We start from the raw sequence: 18,696 nt of genomic DNA on the forward strand, positions 1-18,696 counted from the left end.
TACTGTTTTGGCCAAACAAAAAACTGATGCAAACTGACATTAGGCTATGTTGAGTCTTTATTTACCCTACTTTGATATTTCTTAATGCATTACTTGATATTTCAGTGTGTTTCATGTAGAAATGTAAAGGTGTGTGAGAGTGGGGGTTGCCCTAGACCGTGTAGAGGAATTATGTGTACATCCATATTATCTCTCTAGTGTCTGAAAACTTCTGAATCCTAAGATACATCTAGCCTAAGAGTTTTGGATGAGGAATTACGAACCTGAGGTGTTTAATATAGTTTTGTATTGAACTGAAAGGAAGGGATTCCGTGTGGTCTTATTGAATGAGAAGACACTGTAGATGCGAATGTGTAATCGCCTTAGGAATGTTGACTGAGCTAATAAACACAAGTTGTATTCTCTTCCTCGCCTTCACAGCAAAATGAAAAGGAGAGCTTGCTGAAGGAAAGAGATCACATTTTGTCAACTCTGGGTGAGACAAAGCAGAACCTCACTGGACTTTGTCAGCAAGTCTGTAAAGAAGCAGCTCTAAGTCAAGAGCAAATACAGATACTCGCCAAGTACTCAGCATCAGATTGCCCACTTTCATTTTTAATTTCTGAAAAAGAAAAAAGCACTTCCGATGGTGCCCCTGTGTTGCCATCGATTCTGAGTTTACCTGAGGGGCTTCCGGCTGTGAGGCCTGCCAGTGAGCAAAGCCCATGTTATCCCAGTGTGAAGAGCAATGAGTCTGGCTGTTTGCGGGGTCAGGGGTCAAGGCCAACTTCCACTGCAGCCTCTGAACCAGCAGGGCTTGTGGAGCAGTGTCGGCAGAGCACAGGCATCTCAGATTTCTGTCAGCAGATGACAGATAAATGTACTACTGACGAGTAAACGTATTCGCTTCCTGGAAACCATCTGATTTTCTACTGAAGTTTTGACACCTGTCTTGAAAGCCAAACATAGCCATCTGTCTCTTAACAATATTGTTTTCTTCCCCTGAGTAGTTTGCCGTTAAGGGAATTCCTGTGAAGTCAACCCTGACTTTTCTTCCTGACTCCACAAGAGATGCGGAAATGATTTGGCTCCTGGATACCGGAAAAACCCACGTGACAATGTAGTAAAGCTTTAAAAACTCATGTTTTAAAGAATAATAACTATTAGTAGTAATAACTTTTCCCCTTATTCAAAGTAAGTATGAGAATGAAAACTTCAGCCTATCAAACAACAGTTGAACAGCTTAAAACATCTGCAGATATAGTTCGTACTAAAGAAATAGCCGGCAAAAGTTTAACAGTCTGACCTTTTGCAATGTACTGGGATAAAAGAAAATTTCTCCCCAAATAAGCTGATAGAGTTCAGATCTGCTCAGAAGTAGGATATCAACTACTGGGAATATTTATGTAGGACTGCGGTGTGAAAAAGAAAGGAATCGTCTTGCCTGCATCCTGGAGCTCCACTCTCCAGCTCTTACTGAAACCAGGGACTGGTTGGCCTACACTGTGACTCCTAAGCCACGCTGGGAATATTTAGGAAACAGACAGGCGGTTGGCCTAAGGTAGAGTTTTCTACTCCTTCTCATTGTTGACTTTAGAAATTCTGGCTGAATAAACAACAGCTAAGTATCATTTTCCCTCTTTTTTTTTTCTCTTCAGTCTCTACCACATCTGAGTCCATCCTGATCTTTCTGTTTCCTGACAGTCTTGTCCCTTTGGAAGAAGAACTGGGACTCGGGATACAGTGGCATGAGTGAGCACGTTGTCGGGGTGGTCCTAGTCTCCCTGGAATCCTGGAGCTTACAAAACACAAGGCAGTTTACCCTCCTATCACAGCTCACCGGTGCAAGAAAACCAGATGTCACGGGGAGACAAAACTGCCTGCATGTAGTAGGAGTGGCAGTTCTTTCTCATCCTGTTTTTGAAATCCTATGGTTTACTTGTAAAAAGCATTATGATAGATCAAAATGTATTTACAACAAATATGCAGGTTTGAATTTAGAAACCAGATTTAATCTTGTTCTCTGCCCCATATCTGATATATGAGGACACACAAATCATTTTGACCTGGGCATTTAAAAAAAATGAGTCTTTGTATTTATTCAATTCTGTTTTAAAGTATAGTTTTTATAATCTGAGCACTTACCCCATAACATTTTGTACTGGTTCTTAGCCCGTCTGGTGTTACAGACTTGTTGGAGAGTTGAGCTTCTCAACAATTACAAAAAATTGCATACACTCGCATTCATAGGAACATTTGCAGAACCTAGTTTTAATAGTTACAAAGGAGTAATCTGTGGTGTTTGGATTAGAAAGTACTTCATTTCACCAAGATCAGACTCCTGAGAAACTTTTGTAGATCGCATCCTGAATCTAGCGATGGGCCTGTGTAGCTAATATGGGAGATGACTGTCCATCGTGTAGGAACGTGTCTGAAGCAAGTAGGCCTTTGCTGTGAGAGTATAGGGGACCACACTTAATTTTTCAGAGTAAGTCGTCAATTGTTAATTACCCTTTTTGATAGGGGGTGGGTTGGGGGGAGATAGTCTTAGTATATTTTCAGTGGTTTGTATTTATCTCTGTTACTGACTTAGTTGTTATAAGAGAAAACTAGTTGGGCTTGTTTATTTTCTAAAGGCTTTTATAAATACACTCAGTAATTTATCAGGGAGAATGATATTCTATGATAATGCATCCCATACTATAAAAAAATTGTGTGTGTGTGTGTATGTGTGTGTATACACACATACAATCCCCATGTAGCTATTTCTTTGATACTTGTGATTTTAAATTTTAACTTCAAAACACAAAATAATATAAAAACTTTCCTGGTTTACAAAATGTAAAATCTTATACAGGCCAATGGAATCCTGATTTCCTACCTCAGTGCACACTCAACTGTTTGTCATACCAGTTTGTGTATGTGCAGATGTCACACGATCTTTTGCTTTAATTGCTACTGTAAATAACTACTATGAAAGCTTACTTCCTATTTTATGGTAAAACCTAGTTGTCTCCAGAGTTTAAATATGATTTTTAAGACATTTCTCTCTACATAAGAATCGTTTAGCATTAAGGTTTATTTTAATGGTATTCTCTGATTATTGGCCAAGTGTAATATTTTGTATAATAATAGCCAGCGTATAATACAAGTAACTACACTACCTCATACTTCCATGATTTTCAAGTTGTAATAAAGAGGGACAGAAAGATAAAACAGGTTTTATCTTTTGGCGATAAGGTCGGAAAATTTTCTGTATGTTGCATAGCATTACACATTTATGCTTATTTTAAAGTTCTAAAGAAGTTTTTTCTAAGAAAATTTGTTTTAAGTTGATTTCTTTTTGAGGGTGCCAGAGACAAATGACAGGATTATGTGTATACAGTGTATATCTTTTCCTTCATGCAGAATTTTGGAAAGGTCGTTTTCAGTTTGTATATTGCATATTTACATGATTATTGTTCCTTATTTTATGAATTGGCCTTCTCAGTGCCTAATGACTTTTAAAAAGCTGTTATGTCTAACTCAGTAAAATAACATTACTTAAATTGTTTTTTCATTAGTTGAGCTCTACACCTAGAGCAAATAATTTGTTGTGAAATTGTTATATTCAGAGCAAATATGGATATAAATTTTGGTTCCATTTGTACATTTTATAACATAATTTACTGTAGCTTAATGCTTAACCACTTTTAAATAAGGAATTAAATACATCTGATGCAGTAGACGATGCAGGTTGCATGTGGACACTCAGCCACGTTAACAACTTGGAAAAAAAAATCAAACCAATGGCAATGGTATAATGATTTCTCAGGTGAAATTTTTTCAGTTATAAAACATCTATTTTGAATATGTAAATATTTTAAGTGTTTTATTAAGGCATGTGATAAACTATTCTTTGAAACCTGTTGGGTAAATGAAAATTTAAAGCCATAACGGCATACTAATTGTAAATAAACATCTATTGATTTTTTTGTATCTTTCTTAATGTAATTTTCTAACAATGCAATAAAACCACTAAATTTATATATCCATATCCTATTAAGATCATGTTTCATTAAAAGTAAACTTGCATCGTATTTAATTTACATTTTCTTCTTAATGTGCTTATCCAAATGTAGCAAAACTATAAATGTTAGATGTTGATGACAAATTAATAGTTAAATAAAATTCCCTAAAATTGCTTCTAATTGAATAGAGTTGTACATTCCATTTCCATTTTCTCACCTCTCCTGTGAATTTACTAATCTTAGTCTTTTGATCAGTAATCATTATGACAATGGCATTTTTTTCCAGGGGACTCTTTCATTATGTGATTATCCTATATGCCTGAAAAATATGTATATTATCAGCACTCGGGTGTTTAAGGAAGCACAGATTTTAGCTTTCTGATTTACTAAATTTCAGTTTCTGGATGGAGATGTAGGGCTTTTTAAGGGGGTACTGTGTCTATCAGTCTCTAATTTTTAAAAATTTACCAGCTGAGTCAACTCTCCCATGTTATATTCAACTTCTAACCAGGCCCTTGTAATCAAGCTTTGAGCTCAGAGCTATTAGTAATCCATTATGGGGTCTTCTGGTCTAGTAAGAGTGATTCTCAACTGGGGACGATTTTGCATCCTAGGTGTTTGGCAATTCCCAGAGACACAAATAGTGGGGGCAGGATATAGGATACGGCGTCTAGTGCTTAGAGCCAGGGATGTTGTCAGACATCCTCCAATGCACAGGGCAACCCTCACAACGAGGAATTATCCATTCAGGGTGTCAACTTGATGAGGTGGAGAAACCTTCACTAGGCCAACAATGGAGTCATGATGACGTAAGAAAGTACTCAGTTATGTGAGACAGTGCGATACCTACAAGAGCTCAACGGAGAAGGGAGTATGAAATGTGGAGTTTCACCAGGCTTTGGAAGAGTTCTATACAAGGTTAGTATGGGGAGATGAGGCAGCGTGGCACCGGGAAGCCTGGTATGTTAGTGGAATAAAGGGGGGGGGGCGTGTCCCTGTGGGGGCGGGGCCCCAACCTAGACTATAAGCTCCATGAGGACAGGACATTGAGTGTCCTGTTACCAGTGTCCCCAGGATCTTACATAGTGCCCTGCACATACCCAAACATTGAAGGCCTGAGGTCAGACTTGAAGAACAGAAGTGTAAATAAATAGTAAAAGTGGAGGTTTCTGAGGAGGACCAGTAAATAATGCCCTCTTTCTGGCCAGTATTTTGGATCATTTGAGAAATAAAAAGGTGGTGAGTGAAGTCCACATGGCTGTTGGGGGCCAGGTTGGAGGGCAGGTAGCTATTATAGCTATTCAGTCCAGTGAACTTGCTAAAAGTGAACTCTGGAATTAGGCAGTCTTACCCCATCCCGTCCAATCGCCCCAGCTCACAACCAAAAGGGCAGAGCCCTCAGAGGAACAGGAAAATGTGTTCGCCCCTGGCAGGCAAATCCCAAAACTAGGGGGTGGCAAAGCGAAGTGGGCTTAGTTATGCTTACAATTTATTGGTGAGTATGAAAGACCCAACTCCGCAGGGCCAGTGGGAGTAAAGGGGGTGTTCAGGGAAAATCCTTCCTCTGAAAAGCAGGATTAGGGAGGGGTGGTTCCCCTGTTACATTCCTCAGCTTTAAGTTCTTTTGAAACATTGGGTTTCACCCTTGCACCACTGCTCAACCGAGGCTGTGGCTAATCTGGAGGAGAGTGGACCTGTTTTCACCTTTATGAGGCCACTCACCTTTATGAGGCCACTTCCCTAATATCAACCTCTGCTTTTTGGAGTAACTTCCTGGGCTTGTCACTAGATGGTAGATCTTTGGTCTCCCAGAAGCTCTGAAATGGATCCAGTAATATACTAGTAAAGTAACTCACTGGTGACTTGGTACCAAAGACTGAAAAATCACTATTTTCCATTCTTAATTCCCTCCTGCCTCATAGTCCAATGTAGCATATCAGAGGTTCTGCAGTGAGATTAAATTCCAACATAAAAAATTCCCATAAGAAAATGCATGAAAGGTAGTCTGATAATAAAATGCTAGCAACATAATGATAGCCCAAATATGGCTATAAATCCCCTTCCATTAGTAAACTTGAAGGGGAGAAACAGTTCATAGATTAAATCCCTTTGGAAATTAAAATCCAAAGACAAAGTCTATAGGAATTAAATAACATTATTTTGCCTTCATGCGTTTGAAGTACTCAAATTTTAGGGAAAATAAATCCAAAAAATACTGTCCCACATTTCTCATTCGGATGAACCTTAGCCAGAGTTCTTGATTACTGGGTGGAGTTGAGGTTCTTATAGTTGTAACTATAAGAAGTTGTATGTAACTTCTTATAGTTGTAACTGGGATTTTCTGTCATGAGGTAGTAGTTCCTGCTGAGCCCCAAATGGAACTAGATTCAAGGCCGAGTCTGTGGTGTGATCACTTTTTAGATTCTGAAGACTTAACAAGATGATCACAGCCTTTGGCCCCATACCTAAACTTGTTTTAAAACAAGCCGTTCCCAGGCTCTAAAGCAATTAGGTATCCCAGACAAAACTACGTTCCCAGCTCTCATTACCTGTGCTGTCAAAGACAGTAGAAACTCAGTGGTATCTGAAAAAAAGATGGAGAATTATCTTGCTTTCAGCTTCCCCAAGATGCCAGTACTCTGGAACGCACAAACTGTGATCGTAATATCAATTGGGAGAACCGCAGAAAGGGCTTCATTCTGGCCTTAACGCATTGGTCATTTTGGGGATCAGAGAGACTTGACCAGTGCATAACGCTTTCATTTACATTTTCCCCTTCCCACAGGGTGCTTCTGGCACCCAGGACCTATTGAGTGAGGGCTCCCTCTAGGGGCTTCCAGGCCACGCCTGTGTACCAGCATTTTCAGTAGTGTTGAGGCTGCCCTTTGCAAGGCAATGTTTATGCCTAAGAGAGCTGCCTCCTAGGGGACATGGATTTGCCTTTACGTGGACTTAAGCAATCCAGACGCAACTATAGACAAGTCACATAGATCCAAGGCTAGTCCCTCCCCGTTCCCTCCTTGGGCCTAAACTCAGAATGGAATTTGGAGTAGTGGGCTGTAGTGTTGGCGAAACTGGCCTGGCACTGCCACTTCAAAGCTAGTGTTCCCCCAAAATAAGACCAGGTCTTATACCATATTTCCCCCAAAATAAGACTGGGTCTTATATTAATTTTTGCTCCAAAAGACGCATTAGAGGGTATTTTCAGGAGAGGTCTTATTTTTTCATGTACAACAATCTACATTTATTCAAATACAATTATGTCATCTTCTGGAACCTTGTCATAACGTGCCAAATGGGTCTGTCTGACTGACGATCTTAAATGAGACTTGTTTTCGGGGGTAGGTCTTATTTTCGGGGGAACATGGTAGCACTCTGAAGTGCTTTGGAACCCAGCTCCTCTGAAAACAGCAGGGAAGCAGCATGTATTTTTCCCAGTACTGCCTAAAATCCCTGTGAAGTCTCCTTTTCTCCCTGGAAGCTGCAGCAGTGGAGCCCTGAGGCTGCCTTCCTGGTCTGAGGGCTGGCAGCTCCTGGGCCTTGGCTTATAAGGCTGCTGTGCTGTGGGGTTTGAAGAGGACACCCACAGGTTTGCTGCCTGCAAATTAACTCATGCCACCTTGCTCCCACCTCCTAAGGCCTCTTGTAATCCACCATGGGGGGGCATTTAGGGGATATTTCTGCCAATTGAAATTAAGTTCACAGTAGATTCGAGAAAGTAGGCATTGAATGACAGGCATCAAGGGGAAACTGATATAAGGACTCTCTCCATCTAATTTTCTTCTTTCAGGGCACACTACATACTGTGTTGGGAGAATGCAACTTTTCCTGGGATAAGTGCTGTAATGGCTGGAGATTGGCTTGGTTTTCAAAATAGGTGGCACAAATGCTGTGATACTCTTCAAGTTTTCATTATTAACTCTGAGTCACTTTAGACTCTTAGCATTGAGCCAATACAACATCCGAGTCCCTGAAGAAATGTTCCCATTCCTATGAAGCAGTCCAAACCTCTGCTGAGGTCCTGATGACTTTTGCTTAAAGATGCCCACTCAGCCTTTTCAAAGGAGGGCAGTTGAGACTTCACAGAAAGTCACATTCTGTGAGTAAAATACCATAAGCTACAAAGACCCTCCAGATTCAGTGCTCACAGGCTGGTCTAAAACCTCTCACCCGGGCCAACTGCACTGCTGTGAAAACCCACTGGGCCCAATACAAGCCTGCACACACCACCAAAGTTAAACTCCCTGGCTTCTGCTATACTCCAGGGCTCCACTGCATTCCAGATCCTATGTGTATTTCGCTCCCCAAATTCTATTCTTCTGATTTCAATTTCTCAACGTCTCTAAACACTACCCCCGCCAAATGTTGGGTTTCCAGAGAAGTATTTCATATTCCCTTACCAAGTTAGAAACAATTTAAAAAATCAAATGAAAGAATGGTGGATGGAAAAGCAAAATAAAACCTCAGTTACTCATAAAGATTAGTTGAAGACGAATAGCTTAGCTCAGGAGCCTAGTGTGAACTCCAAAATGAGGCAAGCTTACCTTACCGGTGATCCTATTGTGAGAGAGAACTGACTTGTCTCCAATCCTGGTTTCCATGGAGAGATTTTCCTCAAAGCAGCAGCTCATCACCCATCCTGCCTCTACTCTCATCAGCACGGGGCACGAAGGGGCAGAGCACAACCTGTGCTACTTGGAGGCAGGAGTATCTCAAGAGGAAGAATGACCACACTGAGTAGAGAACAACCAGTTCTTTTCAAATTTATCAATCAGCTCGATCACTCCACCTCTCCAGGGACAGAGTGAGTAAAGAGGTTAAGGGAAGATCTCCCAGAGCTCGGAGCATAGGAGGCTAAGGAGAGGAATCACGTAGAGGCAGTGAGTCTGGAGGTTTTGGAAAGTTTTTTAGAAAGAGCTAGATATCCAGAGAAGCAGCCCCCAATCGTGAAACTCACTCACCCTCCCGTCCTCCCACTCTACCCCTCACGGAAACATAGGTTCAGGTTTAAAAACAAATGTTACCTTGTGCTTAACCCCAAACATTTTATTTTCCTCTCCCTCCCCATTATTATCTACAGTTTTTTGAAGTATAAATGAAAAGATAATGGGAAAGATTTCAAAAATTGAGTACAGCACATGCCTTTTTCATTGAAATGTAGCTGACTTTTCAGCAGACACCGTTTTCTGTCTTCCCCATCTGTTTACATTTCCTCACGGTCCAGAACGCCAACTGTTTCCTAAACAGTTAATTTCCTTCTTTCAGGAGACTGAACCTAAATCATTTTCTAGATACCATCTTGATATGCAGGTTTGTGATGTGATATTAATCTCTTGCAAGGAGAGCCTATTAATAATACCCAGAGCACTATTAAATATGGAAATATCCACTATAATCTTTCTGAAGTAATACCTCTTCAGTCCACCTCAGAAATTTAGAGTCCTTTTGCTTCAGACTGTTAATCTCAAAGAATTTTCCTTTGTGCAATAACTACTTCTGTTTTGTTTGCTTTGATTTTAAATGATAACCTTACATGAACAAGAACAAAAATAAAATTTTTCTGAAGAAAAAAAAAATTTATGTGCCATGTTTTGACCTTGTCTGAGCTTCTTATCTGGTTTTTAGAAGACCTCAATTGTACACTCAGCAACTGATATTTGAGGGGTCTGTGCCTGGAAACCGTGGAAAATCTAATTTGCCAAAAATCATCCATGCTATTCCTAGGACTTTGGTGTCGGTTCCGACAGCTCTGTTTTGGCTACACAGATGAATGAGCAGCATCCGGGAGGGGTCCTAAGGTGGAATCAAGATGGGGTTTGAACCTTCCAAGAATGAGGAGTGGAGCATGTAGGAATTAAGGAGACCCCGCTGCTGAGATAAGGTAGAGGAAATTGGCTAGTGCAAGCACTTCGGGCGACTGGCCTTGTGTTCATCAGGGTCTGGGAGAGAGAGCAGACAGCTGCAAGCATGTTTTAAATAGGGTAAAGCGAAGTCTGCACTTACGGACTAAAGGAATTGCACTAATTTAGACAATGACTCAGGCCCTTTCAGGAAGGGGACTGTGGGGACGAATGGGAAGAGCATGGACCTGGAGTGCAGACAGACTTCGTTTTGAAGCCTGGTTTTGATGCTTAATCACTGCATAGCCATAGGAAATGACTTCATGTCTCCCAGACATCGTTTCCTTATCCACCCATCTTCCATACTTGGGTCTTCTGGCCCTGGAGATCAAAGTGGGATTGACTCAAACTTCCATTCACACCCTGTGAAAATCCAGATCCACTATTCGACACATATTTCTTGAATACTCTCCTTACATTGGGGAGAAGGGTGGATTTCTGGAGACTGAGTGTGGGTGTTTGTGGTAGGACTGGCTTGGAGTCTCATGGTCACCCCGTCTTAGACACCTGTTTCCATCAAATTAGTTCAGGTTATTGTCTTGTGTTGTGTTTTACACATTATTGATAAAGCCATTAAATCCAGTCACTTCCTTTAGTTATATCAAAATAAATAAATAAGTAGGTAAGTGAGTAAATAAATAAATTGCCCTGGTACTAGACTTTTATGAGTAGAGTAGGCGTTATTGACAATGTGGGAAAGGTTGTGTTTCTGTCACAGCAATACAGACAGCTGCTCAGCAATACAGACACTGTTAGATACCTCTGTCTTAGGATCTTCCCTTCCATTGGGGAATTTTCTCAGGCTGCCCAAAGTCATGTTGTGTCTCAGCCTCATGCTATCCTGGCTCCTCTCTCTTCTCTTCACCCCCTTGATTGCTTTAGGGACCACACATTCTTCTGTCTAGAACACACAGAACACCTCAGCCTCCCCTTGTCTCAGCCTTTGAGGATGGCTTTAGACCATCTTCACTTATAAACCCACACAAGGGCTCAGCAGAACAGAGGGCATTTTGTGGAGCAGGATCTGCTTTGTCTAGAAGGCAACTCATTTGTTCATTCATTCATTCATTTATTCAACAAATACATAGGAAGCCGCAGGAGTAACCACTGAAAACTCTACTGGATTCCAGGGATCCATTGGAGAAAGAAAAAGACAAACATCTCTCCCCTCACTGAGTTTATGTTTTAGTCAGAATAAATGGACAATAGACAGAATTATAAAGCATAGGGTATATTAGATGGTGAAGAGGGACATGAGAAAAATCAACATAGAGGGATGGGTGGCTGTTTTAAATAGGGTGGCAATGAAAAGTCATCTGAGAAGATGACATTTGAATAAAAACTTGAGGTGAAATGAGTTTAGTTGGTTATACATTGGATGTTATTGTTGGCTTAAGTTATAAGTGAAAGTGGAGAAAATGCCAGGCTTGTATGGTTGTAGTAAGGATCAATACGGAAAAGTTGCTATCAGGTCAGTTAGTACCTATCCAGCATGTACTAAGTTTTAGTCTTCTTATATAGAATGGTGCCATCCAATACAGTACCTACTAGCCACAAGAGGCTATTTTAACTTATATGAATTAAAATGAAATAATATGACAAATTCAACTTCTCAGCCCCACTAGTCACGTTTCAAATTCTCAATCACATGTGGCTAATGGCGGCCATTTTATACGGTGCAGACACAGAACATGTTCATTGTAGAAAGTTCTATTGGATAGTGCTAAAGAGAATGTCTAATGCCGATAAATCAAGGAAAATGTAGTTTTCGATATAATAGGAGTATAAGGGGCTTGGTTGTCTTGGAATTTCAGTTCAAGCCTCAAAGTTGAGGACGATGGGAAACCAGTGCTGCCACATGTTAAAGAGCGACGGCAGCACAGACACATCCATGCGAGACTTGCAGAAGGTGAGCAAATTAGTCTCTGGAGCAGACTGTCTCCGGTCTCCAGCCTAGATCAGAGAAAGCTCATGATTCATTCAGAGACTAAATTCTTTCAAGTGCATTGACAGAGGAGAGTGCTGTGGAGAGTGAAGGGGGAGCTTTTGTTCCTGCTTGTCAAGCGAAGGGGCTGCCAGGAGAAGCCCCCAGAGAGACGGGGTTGTCTGGCAGAAGGGGAGGCGGACACCTCACTCCCAGCTGGAGGCGTCTGAGCTGCAGAGACTTGTATGTTCCCTGTCTGCCGCCCTCAGAGGCAAGTAGGAAAGGGTTCTTGGTGCAACCATATGTGTGTGCTTAAGAATCCAGGAAGGCTCTGTGGAAGGGAGTGGTACCTGCTCCTCAACGGAGAAGTCTAATGGTGGGGAGACTGGGTATGAGAACAGGCTGAGGAGAGAGAGCAGCAGGGGAACAGCTTGTCCTGTCGCTTGTGGCCACCACAGAGGGGTCCACATTGTCACCAAGTGTGTGCCATAGCGGGTAGGTAAGCTAAAGCCGTAGAAGGACCTATCTTTATGACAAGCAACACCGTCCATGTATGATGAAGGGCCTGTGTCTGGTGGAGTGGTAGTTGTGAGTGGGAAGGGGCTCCACCTGCGTCCCTGAGGAGGATCTCTGAGGAGCCCACAAATATGCCTCCTGTAGGAGAGCTGACATTTCAATGACTGTCTTGCCAAGAGCAGCAAAGAGGAAATTATAAACAGGGACCCATGAGAAAGAGGAATGCAGAGACTGGGAGTGAAAGAAGAGGCCACTTGCTCCTTCCCTGAGGCTGGATCAAGCAGGTGAAGTTAATGCAATTCACAAAAAAGAACGAGCAGGACTGTGGGCTGGAGGGTGCTGGCCCCCCAAAGGGACAGGCCCTACTCGGCGCCTGCCGTTCGATGCGGGCAGGTCCAGTTTTACCAGATCTTGGAGTTTTCAAAAGAAGCAAGACTGACGGATTTTTGTGTAAAACTATCCGATTGGTAAAAATAGCACATATTTCAAACAGATTCTGTTCTGAGTTTTTGAATACCTGAAAATAAAACTATTCTTTTAATCAATAACAATGGTACAATTTTGATGTTTGTCCAAGCTACCAGCAGGGGGTAGGGAAGAGTCGTCAACAGAGAAGTGATAAGTGGTGGATGAAAAATCAAACCATGACTGGATCGTATCTTCTGAGGTTGGCCCATTTACTACACTAGGTACGTATACAGCTAAAAGGTTTAGTTTTTTATTTCAATCTCTAGTATATACTGTTGCACCGAGGCATTTGCTACTAAAATGTGTATTTTTTTCCTTGTCTATTTCTTACTTATGGTCTTGTAGTCTGACTTTTCTCTCCATCTCTTTCTCATGAAACTGTTTTCTAAAATGTTTACTTTGTAAAGATCTGACCTTTCAGTCTCTTCTTCCGGGTCTCCACCATTGAGCTGGGCATCTTGGGATATCCTATGTATGGCCTCATATACGTTGACACTCCTATTGAGAGGTGGGATCTACCCCGTTTCCCCAAAAATAAGGCCTAGCAGGACAATCAGCTCTAATGCGTCTTTTGGAGCAAAAATTAATATGACTCAGTCTTATTTTACTATAAGACCGGGTTTAAATAATATAATGTAATGTAATATAATACCAGATCACATATTAATTTTTGCTCCAAAAGACGCATTAGAGCTGATCGTCCTGCTAGGTCTTATTTTCGGGAAAACACAGTATGTCCCCTCTCTTTGAATCTGGGTGGGCTTGTGCCTGCTTTGACCAATAGAATACAACACTATGGAAGTGATCCTATGTGACTTCTGAGCCTAGGTCACAAAAGCCCATGCAGCTTCCACATTTCTCCCCCCTCTCCCCCGCCACCCCCGCCCCAGAATACTTGTTCTTGGACCCCTGGATCACCATGAACAAGCCAAACTCCTCTGAGGGCATCAGGCTATGAGAAAGCCCAAGTCGCATGGAAACACTCCCACTGATAGTACCAGCTGAGACCAGCCCTCACCTCATTCCAGGCTTGGTGCCAGATATGTGGGTACAGAAGTGTCCAGATGGTTCTACCCCAGTCATTCAAACCATGCCCAGCTGTTTAAGTCTCCTCAGCTGAGACCTCAGAGATCATGAAAGAGGGACAAGTCATCCTTATCCCTAACTCACAGAATGCATGAGCGTTAAAAAAAGAAAAAGAAATGTGGTTATGCCATTAAGTTTTGGGGTGCTTTGTTACATAGCAGTAGATAACTGGAACACTAGAAATGTGGACTCTACACTCCAACTGCCTTCTTGATCTCATCGTTTAGATGTTTAATAATCATCTCAAAGTCAATATAACGAAAATAAACTTTGGAGACTCTTTCCTGACCCTAATCCTGCTCCCCTTCCAGTCGTTTCCATCTCAGTAAACCACACCATTGCTCAAGGCAAAATCCTTGTTATCATTCCTCATTTCTCCCTTTACTTCTTTTCCCATGTTCACTCTATCAGCAATGCCTGTTGGTTCTATCACAAAGCAAATCTGTAATCCAATCAAGTGGTCTCCTTACCCAAAACCAACACTCATCTGAGTCATTCTCCTTGAGTCTCTCTGAGCCACTGAGATAGCTTTTAACAGGTCTCCTGATTGCCCTCCTGTCCCATTTACATTCCATTCTACACAAAGGAATGAGGGTGACTTTTGTGACATGTGAGCAATTTCCTCTTTAAACAGTTTAGTCATATGTATTATTTTCTTCTGTAAAACTGTTTTGAGGATCAACGTGTCTTACCTTGATTGCAGAATGTCAGGCTAAGGGGAACCTGGAATATTTCCAGAGACCAATTCTGTTCCCTCCTCAGATCTGTCAGAGTTAGTGTAATCCTTTTTCTTTCCCTCTCTCACTCCCACAGCCTCCATAGGCCCCCGTCCCCTCACTTCTGCTCTTTTCTTAGGATCTTCTTCTGGAGTGACTGGTCCAGGGAGATGGGTTGATGCTCATTCTGGACCCAGGAGAGAGGGAGGACCCTCCCCACTTCTTCTGCCCTTTGCTTCATAGATTCAGGCAGGAAGGGTGCTTCAGGATGATGGCAATTAAGGGGAAAAGCAAAAACTAATTTGGCCCCAAGATTTAAAGCAATCACCCAAGCAACAGTTAAAAGGCTAATACCTTTACTATGTAAACATTTGACAAAACTCAGTAAAAAGAACACCAAACTTCAAAGGATAAAGGAGCAACACACATGATCAGGCAGTGTGCAAAAGAGCCAACAGGAACTCAGCAATGCACAGCCAAGGACTTCAGAGCCAGACTGAACGGGCTACAGGTCTCGTCCCCCATGGTTACCTGTGTGTCTCTGCGCAAGTTAGTGAATCTCTCTACATCTCAATTTCCTCATTGGAAATGGGAATAATGATGATGATGACGACGATGATGATGAGGATTAAGATAGCACCTATCTCACATGGTTGTTTAGTACCAATGAGTTTATAAATGTAAAGCTCTGAGGCTATCCCTGGCACATACGCTATTTATGTGATAGATGAATATTATTATTATTTCATCTAAAATGTAAAAAATGCTAAGTCGAAAAGCAATGGTTAGAAATTTTCTATTAAATTAGGAAATATCGAAACACTGTGGGGTAGTAAACTTGGTACTCTCACAGGAGGATGGTATGATTTAAAAGAGGTTCCATGCTTTGGGAGAGCGTTTGTTATTTAAAACACTGTAAACCACCCATTAACTTTGACCCAGTAATAGTAATCCTAGGAATCCATCTCAAAGAACAGTCCTGAAAATTCCATTATGTACCAAGATGTCCATCATAGCGTTATGCAGTGTAGTAAATAGTTGGGATTAAGCCTTTAGAAATGGAAAAATGTAAATTCCTAGATATGAACTCAAAGCTAAGATGTATTAAGAGCTTATCACGCGCCAGACACCATGCCCAACTCTTTCCATGAATTTTTTCACTTGATCCTCACAATTACCTTCAAAGGTAGATACAATTATTATCCTCCTTTAGGAGTGTTATTCGACCAATAAACTTTTTATGATAAACATGGAATAACATGAAAAATGCTGGTGGGTAAATGCTAAATATAAAAACAAGACACTTATTTATCCAGAATGATTATAAGTATCCATATTAAAATCTCTCTGAACTATATATATATATATATATAGAAAAGAAGTCTATCAAAGATGAATGATTCTTATTTGTTCAAATTTGCTTTCATCAGTACACATGAGTCTTGAAACTATAACTACCACCACAATAAAACTATAGAAAATGATTGTAACAAAGAGAAACCTGAAAGAGAACATTTTCAGGGCATGTCAGCCAGAAATCTAAAAGCAAGAAGTTATATTTCACTTAGCTAAAAGCCGAAATCTCAACTCTGGCCCCTCAGGCCTTCCACGATGGGCTCTCTCTCCTGCTCCTGGGCCTCATCCTCAGCCCTCGTCTTCTCTTGGGTCCCCAGCTCCATAGGCCTCCTCTTTCTCAACACACCTGGCGCTGTCACTCCATGGGGCCTTGGCACAAGTGTTACCTCTTCCCAGAATTCTCTTCTTGCAGAGACCTCTAACCCTCTTCCAGGTGACATTTACTCAATGTTACCTTCTCAATGAGGCTCCCCTACTTAAGAATGCATCATACCTCCATGTTACGATCCTAGTTCCAACCCCATGTCCTCCTCTTTGTTTTCCTTTCCATTAACACCTGTTGCCTTCCAGCATACTATAGAATTGGCTTATTTCTTTTGTCTAGTGTTTATTATCTGTTTCACGCCACTAGAATGTAAGCATCTCAGGGACAGAGATACGTTTGGTCCACGTTTCATCACAAGTACCCAGGACGATGCCTGGAACATAGGAGGGTCTCCAGAAATGTTTGTTGAATGTTGCTGATGGTGGCATCCCAGAGTAAAGGACTGAAGAGGGGAAAAAATGTTTCCAAGGTGAGTTCGGGGAAATGCAAACAGTGCCTTACTTAGAAAGTGATTGTAGTAGATCTTATACTATTTGACTTATCAGCGTTGTTGATCTGAGGGCATCTGCCCCAGTAAAAGTAATTGGGTTAAGGCTTTGCAGCTGTGATATTATAGGACTTGCTTTATCTAGGTTTTACTTTGCCTGCAAATTAGTCAATATGTTACCATGATTTTAACATGGGAAAAGGCCCATAGTAGTATGCTTTGGAATGTATTTTGTCCTAGCTTCTCTCTTTTTTTTCCCCTGTCCCTGTCACTGTTTTCAATAGTTGTGGCTTTGTCAGAACTTGCTGTATATGCTCTTGTTTTTCTTTCCATCTATAGATGGCAGCACACCACTACCTACAATCAGAAACACAGGCAGAGTTTGTAAGTCAGAGCTGTCGATCAGGAGACAGCAGCTAATGAGTAATCAGTCTAAACTGAATGGCAAATTAATGTCTTCGTTATGTGAACTAACCAACTTCCTTTATAAACAAGGTCAGAGTATTTATAACCCAGTGCATTTCATGAAGCACACTCCATCAACACAGGTGTACCTTCGCTGTGAAATTCACGATTTACCTGCACGAAGCAGATGCCAAATCTCACTTGGAAACCATCTTGAATTAGCACTGGCACCATTCTGATCTAATCATTCAAAAAAGCCACCCTTGCAACGTAGCCTCATTTTTCTCACATGAGGCAAATGAAAAAGTGATTACCTTCAACCGAAGCTCCTCGTACATGATGGTATTGGGTGGCCTGTTCTTACTAATTTTTAGTAAGAACTGGAATTGAGTTCTTACTAATAAAAATGGAATACGGTCCCGATTGATCAAATTTGCCACTTAGGTTAGATGAGAACTTATTTAACATTTACAGTGAGTTGCACAGGTATAAGGTTTAATGTTTACCGTCTACTATGGGTCACATTTAAGGGACTTGGATGCTTAATTTTGCCATCATTGTCGCAAACGTGCAGAAACTCTTCTCACAAAGTGACCAGGTCTCAGGGGCCTGGTGAACTTCCAGTTCGAGATCAGTGCTGCGCAATAGAAATGTAAAGCAAAGCACACATGCAAGTTGCATGTGAAATCACATTTAAAATTGTCTAGAAGCCACGTTGAAAAAAAGTCAGAAGAGGTGAAATTAATCTTAATTCTGTGTTCTATTTTATTCAATTGATAGATCCAAGATTATTTTTAGCAGATAATCAATATAAAAATTATTGTGGTGCCATACCTCTTTTTTCCCCTCACACTAAGCATTAGAAATCTGATGCATATTTTGCACTCATAGCTCATCTCAGTTCAGACTAACCCCATTTCAGATGCTCAATATCCGTGTGTGGCCAGTGGTGACTGGAATATCCAGCTCAGTTCTAAGGATGTAGCACCTGTTGCAGGTTGAAATATTTCCCTCAAATTCCTGTGTTGAAGACCTAACCCCCCGTACCTCCGAATGTGACCTTCTGTGGAGGGAGGGTCTCTACAGAAATTATCAAGTGAAAATGAGGTCACCAGGAAGCACTCCAGTCCCATATGGCTGATGTCCTTATAAACGGGGGGAATTTGGAGACAGATTCACACAGGGAGGACAGCATGTGACAATGAAGCCAGAGGCGGGGTGATGTGCCTACAAGACAAAGAACACCAAAGAGGGCCAGCAGCCACCAGAAGCTCGAGGGAGAGGCCTGGAGCAGAGGTTCCTTCCGAGCTTCAGAAGGAACTGGCTCTGGTGACACCTTGGCCTCTGACTTCCAGCCTCCAGAAGAATGAGACAATCCATTTCTGTTGTTTAAGTCACCCAGTTTGTGATTCTTTGTTTGGCAGCCCAAGGAAACGAATGCAGTTTCTTTTGTGGATGGTTGTCACTTTGTTCCATAACTCTGTACCTTCCTTTTCTTGCTTTGAGTCCTTTTTCCTCTTTCTG

General features: G+C 41.5%; 1 protein-coding gene across 1 annotated transcript in view; it reads left to right on the top strand.

Annotated features, from left to right (window-relative positions):
• Positions 1–4,172, top strand: part of BACH1 (BTB domain and CNC homolog 1) — a 47,426-nt gene extending 43,254 nt beyond the window's left edge. Inside the window, exons 5-6 of the mRNA XM_081074570.1 lie at positions 421–1,540; positions 1,638–4,172. Coding sequence (XP_080930696.1) covers positions 421–876 — 456 coding nt within the window. The 3' untranslated portion in view covers positions 877–1,540; positions 1,638–4,172. The remainder of the gene's footprint in view (positions 1–420; positions 1,541–1,637) is intronic.
• Positions 4,173–18,696: the final 14,524 nt, after the last annotated feature.

Source organism: Rhinolophus hipposideros, assembly GCF_964194185.1.
Source record: "Rhinolophus hipposideros genome assembly, chromosome: 2".
Taxonomy (NCBI): Eukaryota; Metazoa; Chordata; class Mammalia; order Chiroptera; family Rhinolophidae; genus Rhinolophus; species Rhinolophus hipposideros.